Genomic DNA, 17,154 nt, shown 5'->3' on the forward strand with positions numbered 1-17,154 from the left:
CCCACTGCTCTTGAAGTTACCCACCTCAGACCATGCCCAGGTCCTAGCATGGGGTCAGGGCTTGCCTGCCCCAGTGCAGCCCCCTCTGGGAGGGCCATCTGCCCCACCCTGCCCTTCCCCACTCATGCCCCATCCCCGGCCTGGAATGCTCTTCTTCCCTCTTCTCAGCCCAAGAAGCCTTCACTACTTTGGGTTCCCTCCTAGCACGTGTTCTTCTCTGTCGCGTGCAAGTCTGGCTTTCAATGTGCGGTCTCTGAAAGCCATCCGAGGGCCCCGTGCTCCTCTCGCCCACCACGTTCTAGCTGGGGACTAGGCTGCCGCTCAGCACTGACCTGCCCCCTTTCTGTCCTCTCTAGCTGGTTTGGAGCCAGGCCCAAGACCCTAGGACGCTCATCCATGATCCGGCAGCCCGATGCGGGCCCCTGCTGTCCAGGATTTGTCAAGAGTGGCAGCACAGAGTCCTCCCCGGCCTGGTGAGGCCACTAGACATGTCCCTTCACCCCAGACCACATGCCCCTAACCCCTGTGCTTGGACAGAGAGAGCCCAAGCACCGGGGGCAGGAGACCTGAGGTGTCCATGAGATGGGAAGTCCCAAAGAGCCTGCCCCTTCCTGCGAGGCTAAGGGCCGGCATGTGGCCAGCCAGAGCCTGCCCACAGGGCAGCTGGGCTCTATGTGAAAGGCCGGATCGGAGAGGAGATGCCAGCCAGGGATCCATCCTGAAACAAAACACAGTCACTCCGGGGTTAGTTGGCAAGTCCAAACACGGCATTGGGAAGCAGAGGTCCTGTCCTCCCTCTGAGCACAGTCCCGGCTCAGCGTCTGCCCCGGAGAGGCTGCAAGGCAAGAGGAGCAGCGGCGTTAATCTGCTGAGGGCTGAGAGAAACGTGAGCGTTACCCTGGGCTGGCCCCTTGGCTGCTCTCCCTTACTACGGAGCTGGAAGGTGGCCCCTGACTTCTTTGCAAAGGTATGAAGCAGACAAATTAAAAAATCAACATAATGGAGGAAAAAAAAAAAGATGCTCATGCACCAATAAGACTCATTCAGGTAGAAATAGCCAGGGCAGAGGGCAGGAGGGAGGGAGCAAGGGTTGAGAGAGACCGTGTTTAGGACACACCTGGTCTATGCTCCACAGCGCCGGTTTAGGCTCAGTGCACAAGGATCAGACATGCAGTGTGGCCCAGGCTTTGCTACAAGTCTCTTCTCCCCTACTTGGGCTGGGGAAAAGCGGCCCCAGGGGCACCTTGTGCTCCTCAGCAGGGACAGCCTGGCCGATGCGCTTTCCTGGCATTAGTCACCACCGACAGCAGGGACGATGGCACTGGGGATCCTGCTCTGGCCCAGTGGGGGCAGTGTGTAGTGATCCCTTAAAATGGAGCCTACAGTCCCCCCTAATCTCAGGGACAGCTTGTGAGCCACTGAGAACCTGGGATCTCAGGGGTGGGGCACGGTGTTGTCTACTGCTGGCAGAGGCCCCTGGTGACCAGCAAAGCTGTGGGTGGGGGCGGGTGCTGGGCGCAGTGGCTGCTCTGAGGCTGTGTGTGAGAGGGCACTGGGGGGGAGGAGGAGGAGGAGGAGAGATGGCTACTGGCTCTGTGACAGGGAGTCACGCTTCAGGAACCTGCAAGAGAGGGGAAGAGAAAAGCGACACAAAAGCGTCCTACAAAGGAACAGACCCGACCACAGCTGGAAGGAAGGCAAACCTTTGAATCAGGTCCTTGAAATACAAGCTGCAGGAAGCTAGAACATTTTGGTGGACTTCAAACTCTCTGCCTTCAACAACAATTTTCAGGTCTGTAAACGCTTTCGCTCTGCGTTGCTGGTTCAATTCCTTCAACATTTCTGCAGAACAGAGAAGACAGACAGGGCCAGGTTCCCATTAAGAGTTTTTTTTTTTTTTAAATTAAAAAAAGTTTTTTTTCTTTTTTCAAGAAGTAGAGAAATAGGAAATACTTGATATTGTTTCTTGGCAAGACTGGCTCAACACTGACAGTCAAAAGAAGTCACAAACATAATGCATAAACAAGCAGCCACTGGGAGGGGCTAATAACCAAAGGAATCACAACTTTAAAAAGCAAAAAAACCAAATATGATACAAAAAATCAAACCCAGAAATTGAAAGGTTGGGGGAGAGATTCCCATACTGACGATTGGAAACATAGAGAATACATTATCACAGACAACTAAAAACTGTCAAATAACTACGGAGCAAGTTCTCCAAATGCCAATGGGTGCCGATGTATTGGAGACCAAGTCAAGCATGGCACTGTGATGTAAGATGGGCTGGATATGGTTCAAAGGAATCACAACCACAAAACCTGCAAAAACAGCGTCCCTTATGTTAGACACTCACAGCCATGGCGTGGGAGGAGACCCTGAGAAAGGAGGGGGCCATGGGAGGCCTGGCAAGCACCTCCTTCTGTTTCACACTTGTGGGGACTTTTCGGGAAAGCAAGCAAGCAAGGGACAGGGACCCTCTGCGCCTCCTCCCATGTCCCAGGTGAGTCTCTCAGGACACCCACCCTCTCCTGGGGCTTTGACATGGGGCAGAGCCTGCTTTACAGCCCGGCAGATCCCAGGAAGTGGCCTCGGAGGCTCCCACTCTGCTGCACACCTACCTGTGCCCGGTGTCTTGGACCTGGGGCTGGCACAGACAGTGCCCAGGCCCATGGGCTCCAGACCTGGGGATGTCAGAAGCTTCTCCCAGACCCACCCCAAGGCTTAGAAAGGAGAAGGAGGGAAGAGCCTGCCAGTCACCCTGTTGGGGTTGCACACTCTCTTTCATTGGCAAAAGTTAGGGCCTTCAGTTGACCACTGCTCCCCACAACAGCCTCGCCTCATCTGCCTACCCCCAGGATCCCCTGGGCAAAGCCTGCCCTTAATGTTGCTGGCAGCTGCGCGTCAGAGGCCCTGATCCTTGGGCCAGAGTGACCTAGACTGTCTTCAGGCCAGGCGATTTCCCTTGGCAGGTGTGTGGGAGAGGGTGGCCTGCAGAGCTGAGCCCTGCTCTCCAGCCCCACCGGCCATCGCCCCTGCTCCAGCCTCATTGGTTGTTGCTGTCCACATGGGCCAGGGCCGTCTGCCCGCCAGGACTCCTTCCTGGCCCCAGCCCTGCTTCTGACACTTGGCCAAGACCCTTTGTCTCTCTGAGCCTCTGCTTCTGCATCTGTAAAATGGGGATTGAGGATCCTGCTTCTGCTCCCTGATTGCCAGGCAGGCCCTTTTTGGTGAGGACACACTGGGCTCTGCTGAAGACCAAGGAAGACGGTGGGAGGGGCTCCTGGAGAACACGCCACATGCATGTTCAGGGATCGGGGTTGGGGGCCCTGCCCTCTGGGAGCCATGGGCAAGGCCGTATCACTGACCCCGCCAACCCCAAGTCACACTGAGTCTGGAGTCACAGCAGAGCATCTCCAGGGGTGCGGAAGGGGGCTCTGGCTGGGACTTCAGGAAGGATCTACGTGGGGTGAGCTCAGACCCGGAGCAAGGGGGGTGGGAGCTACAGACAGAGACCAACAGGCTCAGAGCACCAGTGGGAGGACGCGGGAGGGTGTGGGAGGGTGCAGGAGCACGAGGGGGCAGGTGCAGGTGGACAAAAGGGCCATGGGCAACAGGGAACACAGTGAGGCGGTGGGCGGGGCCAGATCGCAACAGTCTTGCCTGGGAGCTCCAGCTTCATCCTGGGGCACCAGGGAGCCACAGGGGATTCTGGACAGGAAGTGGCAAGGTTAGACTTGGGTTTCAGACAAATCCACACAGAGGCAGGATGGGGAGTGGCTTGGGAGGCCAATGGGAGGCAAGATAGCGCCGTGCAGAGAGTTGAGCCTCGAAGCCAGACCTGAGGGTGAACCTGCACTGGGCCTCCCATCAGCTCTGTGACCTTGGGAAAGGGGACCCACATCCTCAGAGCCTCAGGGTCCACACTTGTTGAAGGTTCCGTGAGACAGCATGTGGCGGGCACACAGGGAGCGCTCAGCGGGTGGGAGTGTGCAGTGCTGCTGATGGTGATGGTCTTTCCGAGGGAGAGGTGAGAAGGCCGGAATTACACAGCAGCAGCAGGACAGAGAAACAGGAGCGTGTGGACCCCGTGGGGCTCAGTGCAGGAAGGAAGTGGGGAGGGGGAGGCATGGAGACCACTAACAGGTTTTTGGAGGGGATGGTGGTGGGACATCAGGAAGGGAGGGAACAAAAAGATCAGTTGTGGGGTGGGGCCTGTGGGACACCTGGGGGATGGGGTAGGAGGCGGTGGATAGAGGCCTGGGCTAGAGACAAGGCAGAGAGCCCAGCGGCGCCTGTGCACAGCCCGGGCGGAGGGGAGACAGCACAGGGCCAGTTGCAGGGCCAGGCTGGATAAGGCTCAGCTGCCATGCTCACATGCATCTCCAGAAAGAGTCACCAGCTGAATTAATGCCCAAACCACGAGCCAGGTAGATGACATCCTCTTTTTGAGTGAAGCGGTAGGGGAGGGGACAGAATTCTGGGCTGGGATTCTGAAGACCTGGATCCTGGTTCTTGTTCCAGCACTGCCACTAATTGGTGTGTGACCCTGGGCCAGCACCCCAGCTTTCTGGGCCTCCATTTCCTCTAGCACAGAAGGGCAGAGACACCTGCTTGGTAGCCCCCTGGGTGTCACGCTGCAGAGAGTGACAGATGTGGCCCCACATGCCTGCTGAGTTAATCAGTGCTTAGGGGCCTGGAAAACACAACAGCACACAAATGCCTACTCTTACTGGGTCCGAGGCATCCTGAGGGTTTCTGAAGACCTTCCTTTCAAATCGAGGTCCCGGCAATGATTCTATCTAAAGCCCCAGCCCCGGCCGTGACACCTTCTGCTCCAGGAATTCTGGAGCCAGACCTGGAAGGCGCTTGGAGGTTCAGGTGTCCCCATCCTAATGTAGGTGCTTTCTGCTCTCTCTGAATCTCACTTGGTGGAAATCTGGATTTAATAGTTGGGGACGATTATTCACTTTCAGAAGAATTTTTCAATTTATGAAAGTGCTCACCAGGGGATTCCCAGCAGGCCCCAAGTACATTCCTAGTATCGATTGGCTGGTGTGTGCGGGCTGCTGCCCACTGCCTGCCCGGCCGGCGAAGCAGGAGCTTAGGCTCTCAGGCTGTGCCTGTCGGTGGGGAGACCCAGAATCCACAAGGGGACACCAGGACCCGCTGGGCACAGGCTGCCCTCCTCCCTGCCCCATGTTTTGGCAAAGGACACTCCCTGATCTCTGAGAAGCTTCCAAGTGAGGTGTGTGGGATTGCTGCGGGGTCTGGGGAGATCTTCCAACAACATGGCCTATTCTCAGGTGTGGGAGATTTGCAGGCCTCGGGGCTGGGTCTTCAGAGTGGACTTCCAGAAGCACCTGGCACCCTGCATTATCCTGCTCCAGGATTCTGCGGGAGAAGATGATGGCCTAGAGACCCCAGGAGAAGATGGCCTAGAGAGCCCAGGAGAAGATGGCCTAGAGAGCCCAGGAGAAGATGGCCTAGAGACTCCAGGAGAAGATGGCCTAGAGAGCCCAGGAGAAGATGGCCTAGAGAGCCCAGGGCAAGATGGCCTAGAGAGCCCAGGGGAAGATGGCCTAGAGAGCCCAGGGGAAGATGGCCTAGAGACCCCAGGAGAAGATGGCCTAGAGAGCCCAGGAGAAGATGATGGCCTAGAAACCCCAGGAGAAGATGGCCTAGAGAGCCCATGACCCTCCCTGCATGGAGGCTCGGCGGGGTCTGGCAAGTGGAGTCCTGGCAGCTGAGCCTACCAGGTGGGGTGAAGACTTGGCCTCAGCATCCGTCCCTGTTGGTCGGCCCCAGAGGTTGTTTTTGGGTCTCCTCGGCTTTGAGCGGGATGCCCGCCTACATCTGTGGGACTGCACACCCTGGCCTTGCTCACGGAAGTGGCTTCCCCATGCTCAGATTTTTGTCCCAGGCCTCTCTGCCCCTTTCCCCACTCCTCCTGCATGCCCAGGATGCTCGACTCAGCGCCCAGCATGGAGCTCCTCTTCCCGTGGAAGATGGTCCACTGCCCGCAATCCGCAGGCCTTCCCCAGACTCCTCCCCTCCCTCATCACACCAAGTCCCATCTTTTTACCTCCTAGAATTCTCAGGATCCAGCCTCTCCTGCCCTAGGCCCTCCAGCACCCTGAGTGAGCTGCCCTCATCTTTCACTTGAGTCACTGCAACAGCCTCTGAGGATGTCTCCCTGTTTCCAGCCTGTCCCCCTCCAGGCCACCTCCACACTGCAGCTCCTCACAGCCACCGGCCACACAAATCCTTCGGGGCTGAAGGGGCAGCACGGCCCTCTGGGAGGTCTCCCCGTTCCCTCAGCTCCTCCTCCACTCCCAGGGGACCCTTTGCTCCCCAGCGAAGCCTCCTTGCACCCCACACACGTCCCCACTCCAAGTCTCCGTCCCCTCCGCCTGGATCTTCCCTCCCCTTCCTCCATCTGGCCAAGCAGTATTTATCCTTCACCACCAGGGAAAGTGTTATTTTGTCCTGGGCCTCTTTGCCTCCTTCCCCTCTTCCTCCCACACCCTCTGCCCTCTGCCCTCCTCTGGAGGCTGGCAGAACAACTTGTGCTCACTTCTTTATCGATACTAGGAGTTGTAATTATTTATTTACATGTCTGCCTCCTGCACTAGACTATGTTTTATTCATACTTTTATCTTCGACACTCAGCACAGGGCCTGGCGCATATATATATATATATATATATATATATATATATATATAGCTGGTGTGATGGATGGCAAATATTCTTTGTAGCTTCCCCCGTCAAGAGGTGGAGATGATTTCCCTACCCTTTGAATCTTGGCTGGCTTTGTGATTTGCTTTGGACTACAGAATGTGGTGGAAGTGACCCTGTGAAAATGTGAGTCACGGCCTTAAGAAGCTTTGCTCGCTTTCACTCACTCTCCAGGGACCCCTGGCACCACCACCATAGGAACAAGCCTGGGCTAGCCTGTTGGAGCATGAGAGACTGTGTGGAGCAGAAACGAGCTGTCCCAGATGAGGCATTTAGACCAGCCAGTCTCTGCCAATATCAGCCAGGCCTGACCTAGATTGGCTGAGTGTAGTCCAAACTGCTAAACCAGGATCACAATCTAAATAAGTGGCTGTTGTTAAAACACTCAATTTTAAGTCACTGAATTTTAGAATTGTTTGTTAAGCAGCAAGAGCTAACTGATACACAAGGCATGAATAGATGATGGACTCAAGTGCTCAGGGAACTTTCCCTGTGTTGGTTTCACCTTTGCTAGTTCAGTTTGAGGCTAATTCTTTTTTTTTTTTTTTTTTAGTTGTGGTAAAATGTACCCATTTTAAAGTGTCCAGTTCAGTAGTGTTAAGTATATTCACACTGTTGGGCAATCCTCTGGAATGCTTTTCATCTTCACAAACGGAAACTCCACACCCATTAAACAACCACTCCCCACCTCCCCTCCACTCATCCCCGGCAACCACCATTCTACTTTCTGTCTCTATGAGTTTGACTATTTTAGACCCTCTTATAAGTGGAATTATGCAATATTTGTCCTGTGAATGGCTTTATTTCACCTAGCATAATGTCCTTAAGGTTCACCCACATGGTAGCATGCATCAGGATTTCCCTCCTTTTTAAGGCTGGCTAATATTCCACTGTATGTAGATACCACATACTGTTTAACCATTGATCCTTTGATGGACGCTTGGGTTGCGGCCACCATTTTGCTATTGTAAACAATGCTGCTATGAGCACTTATTTAGACTGTGACTCTGGTTTGGCAGTTTGGGCTACACTCAGCAGATCTAGGTCAGGCCTGGCTGATATTGGCAGAGACTGGCCGGTCTAAATGTCTCATCTGGGACAACTCATTTCTGCTCCACGCGGTCTCTCATGCTCCAACAGGCTAGCCCAGGCTCATTCCTATGGTAGTGGTGCCAGGGGTCCCCGGAGAGTGAGTGAAAGTGAGCAAAGCTTCTTGAGGCCATAGCTCCCATTCAGTTCTCACCCCCGAGTTATGGACCAGATATCCCCTCTAACGACCCGTCTCAAACCCCATTGGTTCTAAGTGGTGAGTGTAAAATGGCTCTGTGGATGCAGCGGCAAGTGGCACGAGGGAATGGGGACTGGAAGAGGCTCTGCCTGGGGCTGGATGCTTTGCCTAGAGGAGAGTGAAGCCACAAACAGAACCAAGGCTGGAGATGAAGTTGCAGCCAAACTTCTGCATATTTTTCACCAAACGACACAAGTTATTTGTCAGAGACTAATGGGCTCGTTCTGGCTGGCCTATAAGGGCTGTGTGAGATGGTAATAAAGAGGAAGAGATGTCAAATATTAAAAGGCAAAGAATTTCAGTGGCTTTGCAGCAGAGAAGTCCATTAAATCAGAGCCTTGAGAAAGGTTGTGTGGCCAAATCATTTTTTTCAGAGCTCAAGTAAGAACCCAGCTAGGTGATAAATGCTTCCCATCCCATTGGTATGTATGACACATATTTGATAAAGGACCTGAAAAAATTATAAACTCAGAGCAGTTGTGAAATATACTGAGAAAGCCCAGCAAAGACAGTGTCAGGCAGGCCCAGAGGGTAATTCATCCAGGAGCAGGGAGCCCGACGCATGCTGACACTGTGGGGACAAATGGGGGCTTTACACAAACAGAACGTCCCGCTGCTGCTCCACGCGCCTCCCAAGCGGAATGTTGCCCTCCCTCCCCAGTCTGATCAGATATGCATTTCTTCCCCTACTTCTTTTCCAAAGAAGAGTTGGCCTCAGAATAAACCCTGAAGGCCAAGAGCGGGCCCCAGCTTCCAGGTGAGACAGAATGAAACCACCTGCGGGCGGCACCTGTGGGTCGCTCGTCCAGCCTGAGTCGGACGTGTGACACCTGAGGCCCTATGCAGGCAAACCCTCCTAGGAACCATGAAACACTCTGACTTCTTGCCTGGACTTAGGGTTTTAGTGAAGAGCCCTTCTGGCTTTCCTGTGGTCCAAATGGGAATTTCTGCCATTTATCTAAAAGGGAGCCAAAGTCCTAGGAACAGTTACAACCTCACCCACTAGCCTGCTGTTTCCAAACTGATGACACTGGATGACAAGGCCTATTTACTGAGCAGTGATATCTGGCCTCAGAGGGTCCCCTCTGTGCCTACAGCCCCTGACCCAGGGCTGCACACCAGTGGGTGCGGGTGGGACTGAAGACTGCCTTCCAGCTGGAACATTCTCATGCCCTCTAAGATGATAGAACATTTGCTTCTATTTTTCTCCTTAACATTTTTTGAAATCATCATAAAACTAACAGAAATATTCCCTTCTCTTTCCCTGGGTTTGTGCCCCTGTCCCTTAGGTCCAAGGATTGAACAGAGGCGGCTGCCAGCTTGGGCCGTGGGTAGTGCGACTGGGAGACCTAGATCTAGTCACAGATTCACCTCAATCCTCCTGTGACCTTGAGTGGGGGCTCTTTCTTCATCTAGGGTCCACCAGACCAAGGGCTGCCTTGATCCCTTATTTCCAAACTCCTTACCATGGGCTCCTGCAGGCTTCTATGACCTGACCTGACCTGTGCTCACAGCTTCATATTCTATCATGTTCCACACATCCCCCAACTCTCTAAGTTCACAGGCAGTTCATCCTGTTCCTTCACTTTGAATGTTTCTGCCTTTGGCCAGGGTTTCTCCTACACTTGCTTCCTAGGGTCCCATCCATTCCTTAAGCCTCACCCTATTATTGTTATTATTTTGTAGAGACAGGGTCTCGCCATGTTGCTCAGGCTGATCTCAAACTCCTGACCCTCAAGTGATTCTCCTGGCTTGGCTTCTCAAAGCATTGGGATTACAGGTGTGAGCCACCATGGCTGGCTGTAAGCCTCACTTAAAATCCCATCCTCGGCCAGGTGCGGTGGCTCACTCCTGTAATCCCAGCACTTTGGGAGGCCGAGGCGGGCAGATCACGAGGTCAGGAGATCAAGACCATCCTGGCTAACACGGTGAAACCCCGTCTTTACTAAAAATAGAAAAAATTAGCCGGGCATGGTAGCAGACGCCTGTAGTCCCAGCTACTCAGGAGGCGGAGGCAGGAGAATGGTGTGAACCCGGGAGGCGGAGCTTGCAGTGAGCTGAGATCGCGCCACTGCACTCCAGCCTGGGCGACAGAGCAGACTCTGTCTCAAAAAAAAAAAAAACAAAAAAAACCCATCCTCCAAAAATTCTTACGGATTCCCTCAGTTGCCATTAACTTCACTCTCTCCTGTGGTCCCATGAGACTTGGTACCTCTATTGGAGTAGAGACCCTTGGCTGCCTTATTACAGAGGAATGTCTGTCTGTCTGTCTCCTTTCTAGTTTGTGATCTTCTGGAGGGCTTTTCTCTCTGGCCTCCTGAGCACCTGGCGCCATGTTTTGCACAAAAAGTTCCCTTCTGATTGGAAGTCATTGTGGGTTACAGACCACATGCAGATGCATGCTAGGGGGTTAGATCACATTCTCTCAAATGTGATCCACTGGAACTATTTGAAATACCACAGTTGTGTGGAATCGGATGGACAGAATGTAAAAGTCAAGCCCCTCTAACTTCAGGCAACACTGGTGCTAATAACGGCGATAACCCTGCGATTCGTATGCAATCTACAGTTACTAAAGCATTGGCACATTAATTATTTAGGTCCTCCTTGGGGAGAGATTTAATTATTCTGTTCAGCTCCAATGGCTTTGAAGAGCCTTAAATGGCCTTCCTGGGAAGAAGTGACCACCCCAGCAGCCACCAAACACAGGTGCAGCCTGGAGCCCTTGAGGCCACTCTGCAGAACAGGGTTCTCTCCAAGCTTTGGGTCCCAGCTGCCCGGATCATAAGATCTACCCAAACAAAAACCAAGAACAGATCATCTTCATGGACAGTTCATACCTTGTGGGCTCAGAGTAGGAGTCAAAGGGTACAGTCTCTTGTTTAGGAAGGAACGGAGGAGGACAGGGGGCAGAGTGTCAGGACCCCATCCCAGCCCAAGGAACCTGGCCAGAGGGTGGGCATTGCAGAGGTGGGGGTGGGTCCTGGGCTGAGCAGGGAAGGCCATGGGCAAATTCCGTGGCTGCAGCTGGAGCAAGTGCCTGGTTTGGTTGACACTAGCAGCACGTAGTCCCTCCTGCCTCCAGCAAAAAGGTTGCTACTTGGCTCCTTCCCCTGCTTGGAGGATGGAGGCCGAGGGGTGATGGGAATATTCCGAGCGGGAGAGGAAGAACATGTCATGGGGTGCGGGCAGGGCTGAGAGACCTTGGGAGAAGGCCAGGGCTTGGGAGACTTGGGTGAGAAACAGGGTCAAGGCCAGTGGTGTGAAGAGCTCTGGAGTGGCCAGAGCCAGAGGTGGAGAGGACTTTGTGTGGGGAATTAAACATCCAGGGGAGTCAAGGCAGGACCTGGAAGAGCTCTGTGGGGACTGGAAGCCTGAAGGTGGGCTGGGGGAGGGCCAGGTGAGGGCCAGGCAGATGGGAGCAGACAGAGGGGGAGGCATTTAGGGGTAGGGTGGCCCTACCGTCCTTTTATGAGGTAGTTGGCCCCACCAGGGGTTAGAACTTGTTACCAGGGAGTGGGGTGTCCTGAGGTGCCTTGGTCCTCAGGGCCAGAAGAGAGAGAGACTCAAGTCTGGCCCCAGAAACTGAACTGAATCCAATGTCTGGGGTGGGGGTGAGGGTGGGTGGGTCTCACTCCTCCTCCTGTGCTCATAGCCCTCCATGTCTTCATGTGGAAGAACTGTGTTTTGTCTACAGTGTTATTTATTCAGAGGTGCTGCTGCTTTTCCACTGGAGGTAGGCTCTTGGAAGATGGGGTGGTTCTTGGCTGGAGGGATTGAAGAAGCCAGGATAGATAGTTGGGGCCAGAGGCAAGAGCCAAGTTCAGCACCTTGGAGAGCTCTGAGTGCCCTGGGGTCAGGGCAGAATGCCAGGGGAGCTCTATAGGGGTTAGAGGGTGCCCTGGAGCAGCTGACCATGTCCACCGCTGAGTGAGGCTGGGGCCCTGACATCCTCCTTCAGAGGCAGACTCAGACCCCAAGTTCTGGGAACCTCAGATGGCTTGTGTCTGTTTGGCCCCTTTGTTTATTCATTAAACTGCTGTTTCCTGTGTGCCAGGTACTGGCGGGGGGAGGGGGGGGTGTTGGGGTCACATGGAAATCGGCACGTGTGCAGAGCTGGGGAGCTCACAGTTTAAAGGGAGACACACTCACAGAGCGTTTGTGTACTTGGAATGCCCTGTGAGAGGAGTCTGACCGGGGCAAGTGCTGGGCAGAGGTGGCGCCGAGGAGGAGATGGCTGGTTCTTCCTGACGGAGTCAAGGGAAGACTCAAAAGGTGAGCAGGAGCGCCCCAGCTGGCTGCAGGGGTGAGATGTGAACACAGGCTGAGGTGTGAGAGGGCCATGTTAGGGATTGAAGGTCACTGGTGTGGCTGGCATGTGCTGTGTGCACACATGGTTGTGAGTGTGTGTGCATGCATGTGTATCTACGTGTGTGTTTGAGCATGTGGTGGGTACAAAGGTGTGGGTGTGAACATATGGTGTGTGCAAACATGGAGGGCGTGTGTATGCACCCCTGTGTGCTAATGTATGTGTATGTGAGTGTGAGAGCATGTTGTGTGGGTGTGTGCATGCACCCCTGTGTATGTGCCTGTGTAGGGGTGTGTGTGTGTGAGAGAGAGGATGTGGCATGGGTGTGTGTATGCACCCCTGTGTATGTGTCTGTGTAGGGGTGTGTGTGTATGTGTGTGTGTGAGAGGAGGTGGTATGGGTGTGTATGCACCCCTGTGTATGTGCCCATGTATGTGTGTGAGCATGTGGCATGGGCGTGTGTATGTGCCCTCATGTATGCATATGTGTATGGAAGCACGTGGTGTGGGGACGTGTAGGCATCCCTGTGAATGTGCCCATGTGTGTATGTGTGAGAGAGAGACAGCATGTGGTGTGGGGGTGTGTACGTGCCTGTATGTGTATGTACATGCAAGCACGTGGTGTGGACGTGTGCATGCACCCTGTGTATGTGTCTGTGTGTATGCAAGTGTGAGGATGGGTGTATGTGTGTCCTCTTGTGTACAGTGCATGTGAGCACGTGGTGTGGGAGTGTGTCCTCTTGTGTATAGTGCATGTGAGCACGTGGTGTGGGTGTGTGTCTGTGCCTGTGTCTGTGTAGATGTGTGTGTGAGACAGCATGTGGCATGGGTGCATGTCTGTGCCCTTGTGTATGTGTGTGTGAGCATGAGGCCTGGCATGTGAGAAGCAGAGGGAAAAGCTGCAGATCAAGGCAAACCTGTATCTGACAGTGAAACAAGCAAACCAACCCATCATCTTTTTCCCCTAGCAGGCTGGAGGCCACTGGTGGATTTCACGAGGGAGGCTGAGAGCATCAGCTTTGTCTCTGACACTGAAAAGGTTGCTGGAAAGCAGCCGCGAGTGGCCTGACCCTGCACGCACGGGCCCACCTCCCCATGCTCCCCTGGCTTGGGGCTTTCTTTCTCACACCATCATGAGCTCCCTTCTTCTGGGCTGCCCCCTGCCATTCCAGCCCTTTCTGACCCCTCGTCTGAATTTCCCAGGCCGTAGGCAAGCACCCAAAGCATATCATCAGGTGCCCACAAGGCACAGGACACCGGGCCGACACCTGGAGCTGGGGTGGGGTGAGAGCTGCAGAGGAGGGGGCAAGAGGTGAGCAAGACAGCTCCTGTCCCAGGGGAGCACGCAGCTCAGTGTGGACATAGGTGCCCACAGTGAGGAGCTGGATGAGAGAGCTGCAGGGATGGTCAGCTGTGGTGCTAGAGGCCTTATGAGGAAGGAGGGGTGGGTGGCCAGGGCTGAGGGGCCGGGAGTGGGGCCAGGAAGTGCAGGGCTGTGGAGCGACTGCTGGCTGTCTCCAGTGGAGAACCAGACACATATGAGGGGGGCATGTCACTCTGAATCGACTAGCTCAGCACCTCAGTGCATATTTACAGGCCTCCTTCATGCCAGGCCTGGACCATGAAGAGGAAACCACTTTCTGTCCCCAAGGAGCTCAAGTCTGATGGGGAAGGAGCCACTGGAGTGGACGGAGGTGAGTTTGGCTGCTCAGCACTGGAACCCCTTCCTACTGGGGACAATCCCAAGATGGCGGGATCTGGGCCATGTCACTGTGGGGGCCCAGGGGAGGTAGCTCCCTGGTAGCTGGTGTGTGGCCATGAGGCCTGGACTTGGCCGGTTGGGTGCTCTGGCCCTGGACTTCGAAGTTCCAGGAAGGAATGCAAAGACAGTGATGGCCATGGTGGCCGTGATGAACTTGCAAAGCTATGCTCCCCCAGGGCCTGGGCAGGCTCTGCCATAAGTGGCATTTATCATAGGCCTGACATATCCATGCGTCTGTCCCAGTCAGGGCCTGGGATGCCAACCACAGGACCCAGCTCTGTCAGTGAAGCAGAAAGGTATGTATTGGAGGTTGGGGAATGAGGCTGGGAATTGGGGCAGGAATGGAGGCAGTGCAGCCAGGCCCGTCACAGAGACAGTCCCCCTGGGGTCCTACATGGGTGCAGTCTCCCCTGGGAGCCCGCTGCCCTCCATCCCCAGCCAGTGGGCAGCCCTAGGTTCCAGGAGTGGCTGGCTCTGCATCTACTCATGAGACCACCTCCTACTCTCTTTCCATTCGGAGGCCCCGGCTGGCTGGCCTCCACTGGGGGCTGGTGGGAGCTGGGTGGACAGCTGTTGTGGGGTGTAGGGAGGGGCTGGCTGGGAAAAGGCCGAGTGAACAGCCTCAGGGCTTCTGCATCCAAAGCTGCAGACCCACAGGAACGGTGTGCTTTGGAAATAGAAGGGTCACAGGGACCTGGACGAGGAAATGGTATTCCTCCATAAGGGATGAGGAGCCCAACAGCCACAGATGCAAACCCAAAGCCTAAATTCCTATGTGCTCATGAAACCTCGCTTTGTTGTGTTCTTCCTGGAGACCTAATCTTTCCAAGATCTGGTCAGCTACGGCTTTGGGAAAGTCAGCCACCTGCAGCAGGTGACGGGCCGGCTCAGAGAAGGAGTGGAAAGAGACGCAGAGAGAACCGGGCATGGGGCAGGCAGGAGAGAGCCACAAGGAGATGGGAGAACACGAGTCTCCTCCTCCTGCTCCAGTAAAAGCCATTACTTCCCAAGAATTCTGAGAGCCACAGTTCCAGCAAATGAATCAATAGTTTTAAAGGATTTGCAAGAATTAGTGAACCAGAGCCAGGAGTACAATCAGTTTAGTTACCTAGGTAAAGAGGGAAATGAAATGGAAACCCCAGATGCCAGGAGCTAATGACAGCTCAGAACACTGCGAATCCCATCCAGGGAGGAGTCACAGCTGGGAGGATGTGGGGTTAGGAGGGAAGGCGGGGGGGGAGAGAGAGAGTGTGTGTGTGTGTGCGTGCGCGTGCATGTGTGTAGAGACCCCTCCCTTCTCTGCCCACTCTGTGCCCTTCATGGTCTTCCAGGAGGAAGACCCTGGAAGAACCAGGTCTGCCCCTGGTTCTCTGGGCCCACACCTCCTGCCCAACCTGGCCCAGGTCAGTTTAGGGCAACATGTCTGCCTCCTGCCATTTCAGGGGATGTAAAAGCCCAAGAGTCATTTCTAGTTTTTCATATTTCTAACGACCTTTTAAAATTATACAATTAATCTCCACATCATTAGAGGAATATTAGAAAATCTTAATAGGCATGAAAGAAGAAAAGTGGAATTGTGCCCTCCAGGTGATCAGCCCCCCGCCGCAGGCCCTGGCACAGAGTCAGGGGGTCAGGTCTGCCTTAGGAGGCCTATGTCAGGCCTGGGGGTTGGGGGGACCATGCAACAGTTGGGAGTCAGCCCTTCATCCTGCCAAGGGTGGAACACTGCTTTGGTGCACCTGTGTAGCAGGCACGGTGCCCAGCACACCCCCCTGCCCATCACACCGGTCGGCGAGTCCAGTCGTGCCCCAGCTTGTGAGGAGGCACCCGGCCTGGTCTCATGAGGTCCCAGAAAGGACCAACAGGTGGGCTGTACTGACACCCCCATCCTCCCAACCCCCAGGTTGTGCCTGGTCTCCCTGCGTCCCAGGCCAATCCCTCCTCCTGGGTGTGTGATCTTTGCCTGCTGAATCCTGTCTTCCAGTTAGCCCGCGAGCTCAGGTAGGTGGAGCCGCCGCCTTTCCCTCCCCCGATATTCCCAGAGCCCTGTGCAGCCTCTGGCACTCACTGGGCTCCACATGACGATCTACACGCCTGAGACCCCAGATGCAGGAAGGAGAGGCCTAACTGGGCACACGGCCCATGCTCTGGGGCCTTCTGGCTCAATTCTCCCTGCATGGGACCTTTCATGGGTCCCTACCATTTCAGCTGAGCTTCTGGCTTTACTGACACCCCTCTCTGCTTGGGTCCCTACCCACATGTATTTAACTTGACAGTCTGTTTTTCTTGGAAGCAGAACCTACCAGATTCTGTGATAATACCACGGCCCTGTTTTTACAAATCCAATGGACACAGTTACCCAAGAGTTCCTGTCCTGCGCTGGCGGGGCCAGGCCTGTGTACTCGGCTGCAGCCCTGGGTTCTGGGGGCCTCAGCTCTAAATGAGCCGGGCACCGGCCACTGTGTTCAGAGGCTGACTGGGGGTGGCAGGGCAGCCACACAGTGGGGGGCCATCCCCTACGTGAACACAAACACTGAGAAGGACCAGTCTCCCCAACAGGCTGTGTCCAGCACGGGCCACGGGTGCTGCTCACGGGGCACCCAGCACTCAGGGAGCCCCCACTGTGTGCCGGGCCCTGTGCAGGGGGCAGAAGTGATGCAACAACCTGGCTTTCTGCCCTCAGGGAGTCTTCTCTGCATGTACAGTTATCTACTCTGTGGGGCAGGACTGTGTGGAAGGGAAACGGAGGCTGCGTGGGAGCCTGGAAGAGGAGGGTGGCACCTAGGCTATTCCCTCTGCCAGGGAATTCCTTCGCCCTCGTTCAGAAAACATCTACCCATTTGGTAAGATCAGCTGCCACTCTGTGGTCCCATCACACTTGGCTCAGCACTCTGCTGAGTCTGTTTACTTCTCTCTGGACCAGGGGTGGCTCATGGACAGGGACTCCCAGCACTGAGCACCCAGCAGGGGCAGAGAGGTGTCTGCTGGCTGAGTGAATGACCCTGACCAAATGGGAAGAGAGACGCCTTCCTGGCCTGGGGGCACTGAGATGCTGCAGCC

General features: G+C 54.9%; 1 protein-coding gene across 2 annotated transcripts in view; it reads right to left on the reverse strand.

Moving 5' to 3' along the window:
* KLHL29 (kelch like family member 29) overlaps positions 1–17,154 on the reverse strand; it is a 327,396-nt gene that overhangs the window by 21,728 nt on the left and 288,514 nt on the right. For both annotated transcript variants that reach the window (XM_034952689.3, XM_034952690.2), the window contains one exon: positions 1,704–1,842. In XM_034952689.3, the coding sequence (XP_034808580.1) occupies positions 1,704–1,842 (139 nt within the window). The remainder of the gene's footprint in view (positions 1–1,703; positions 1,843–17,154) is intronic.

The sequence above is a fragment of the Pan paniscus genome, chromosome 12 (genome assembly GCF_029289425.2).
Source record: "Pan paniscus chromosome 12, NHGRI_mPanPan1-v2.0_pri, whole genome shotgun sequence".
In the NCBI taxonomy this organism is placed as follows: Eukaryota; Metazoa; Chordata; class Mammalia; order Primates; family Hominidae; genus Pan; species Pan paniscus.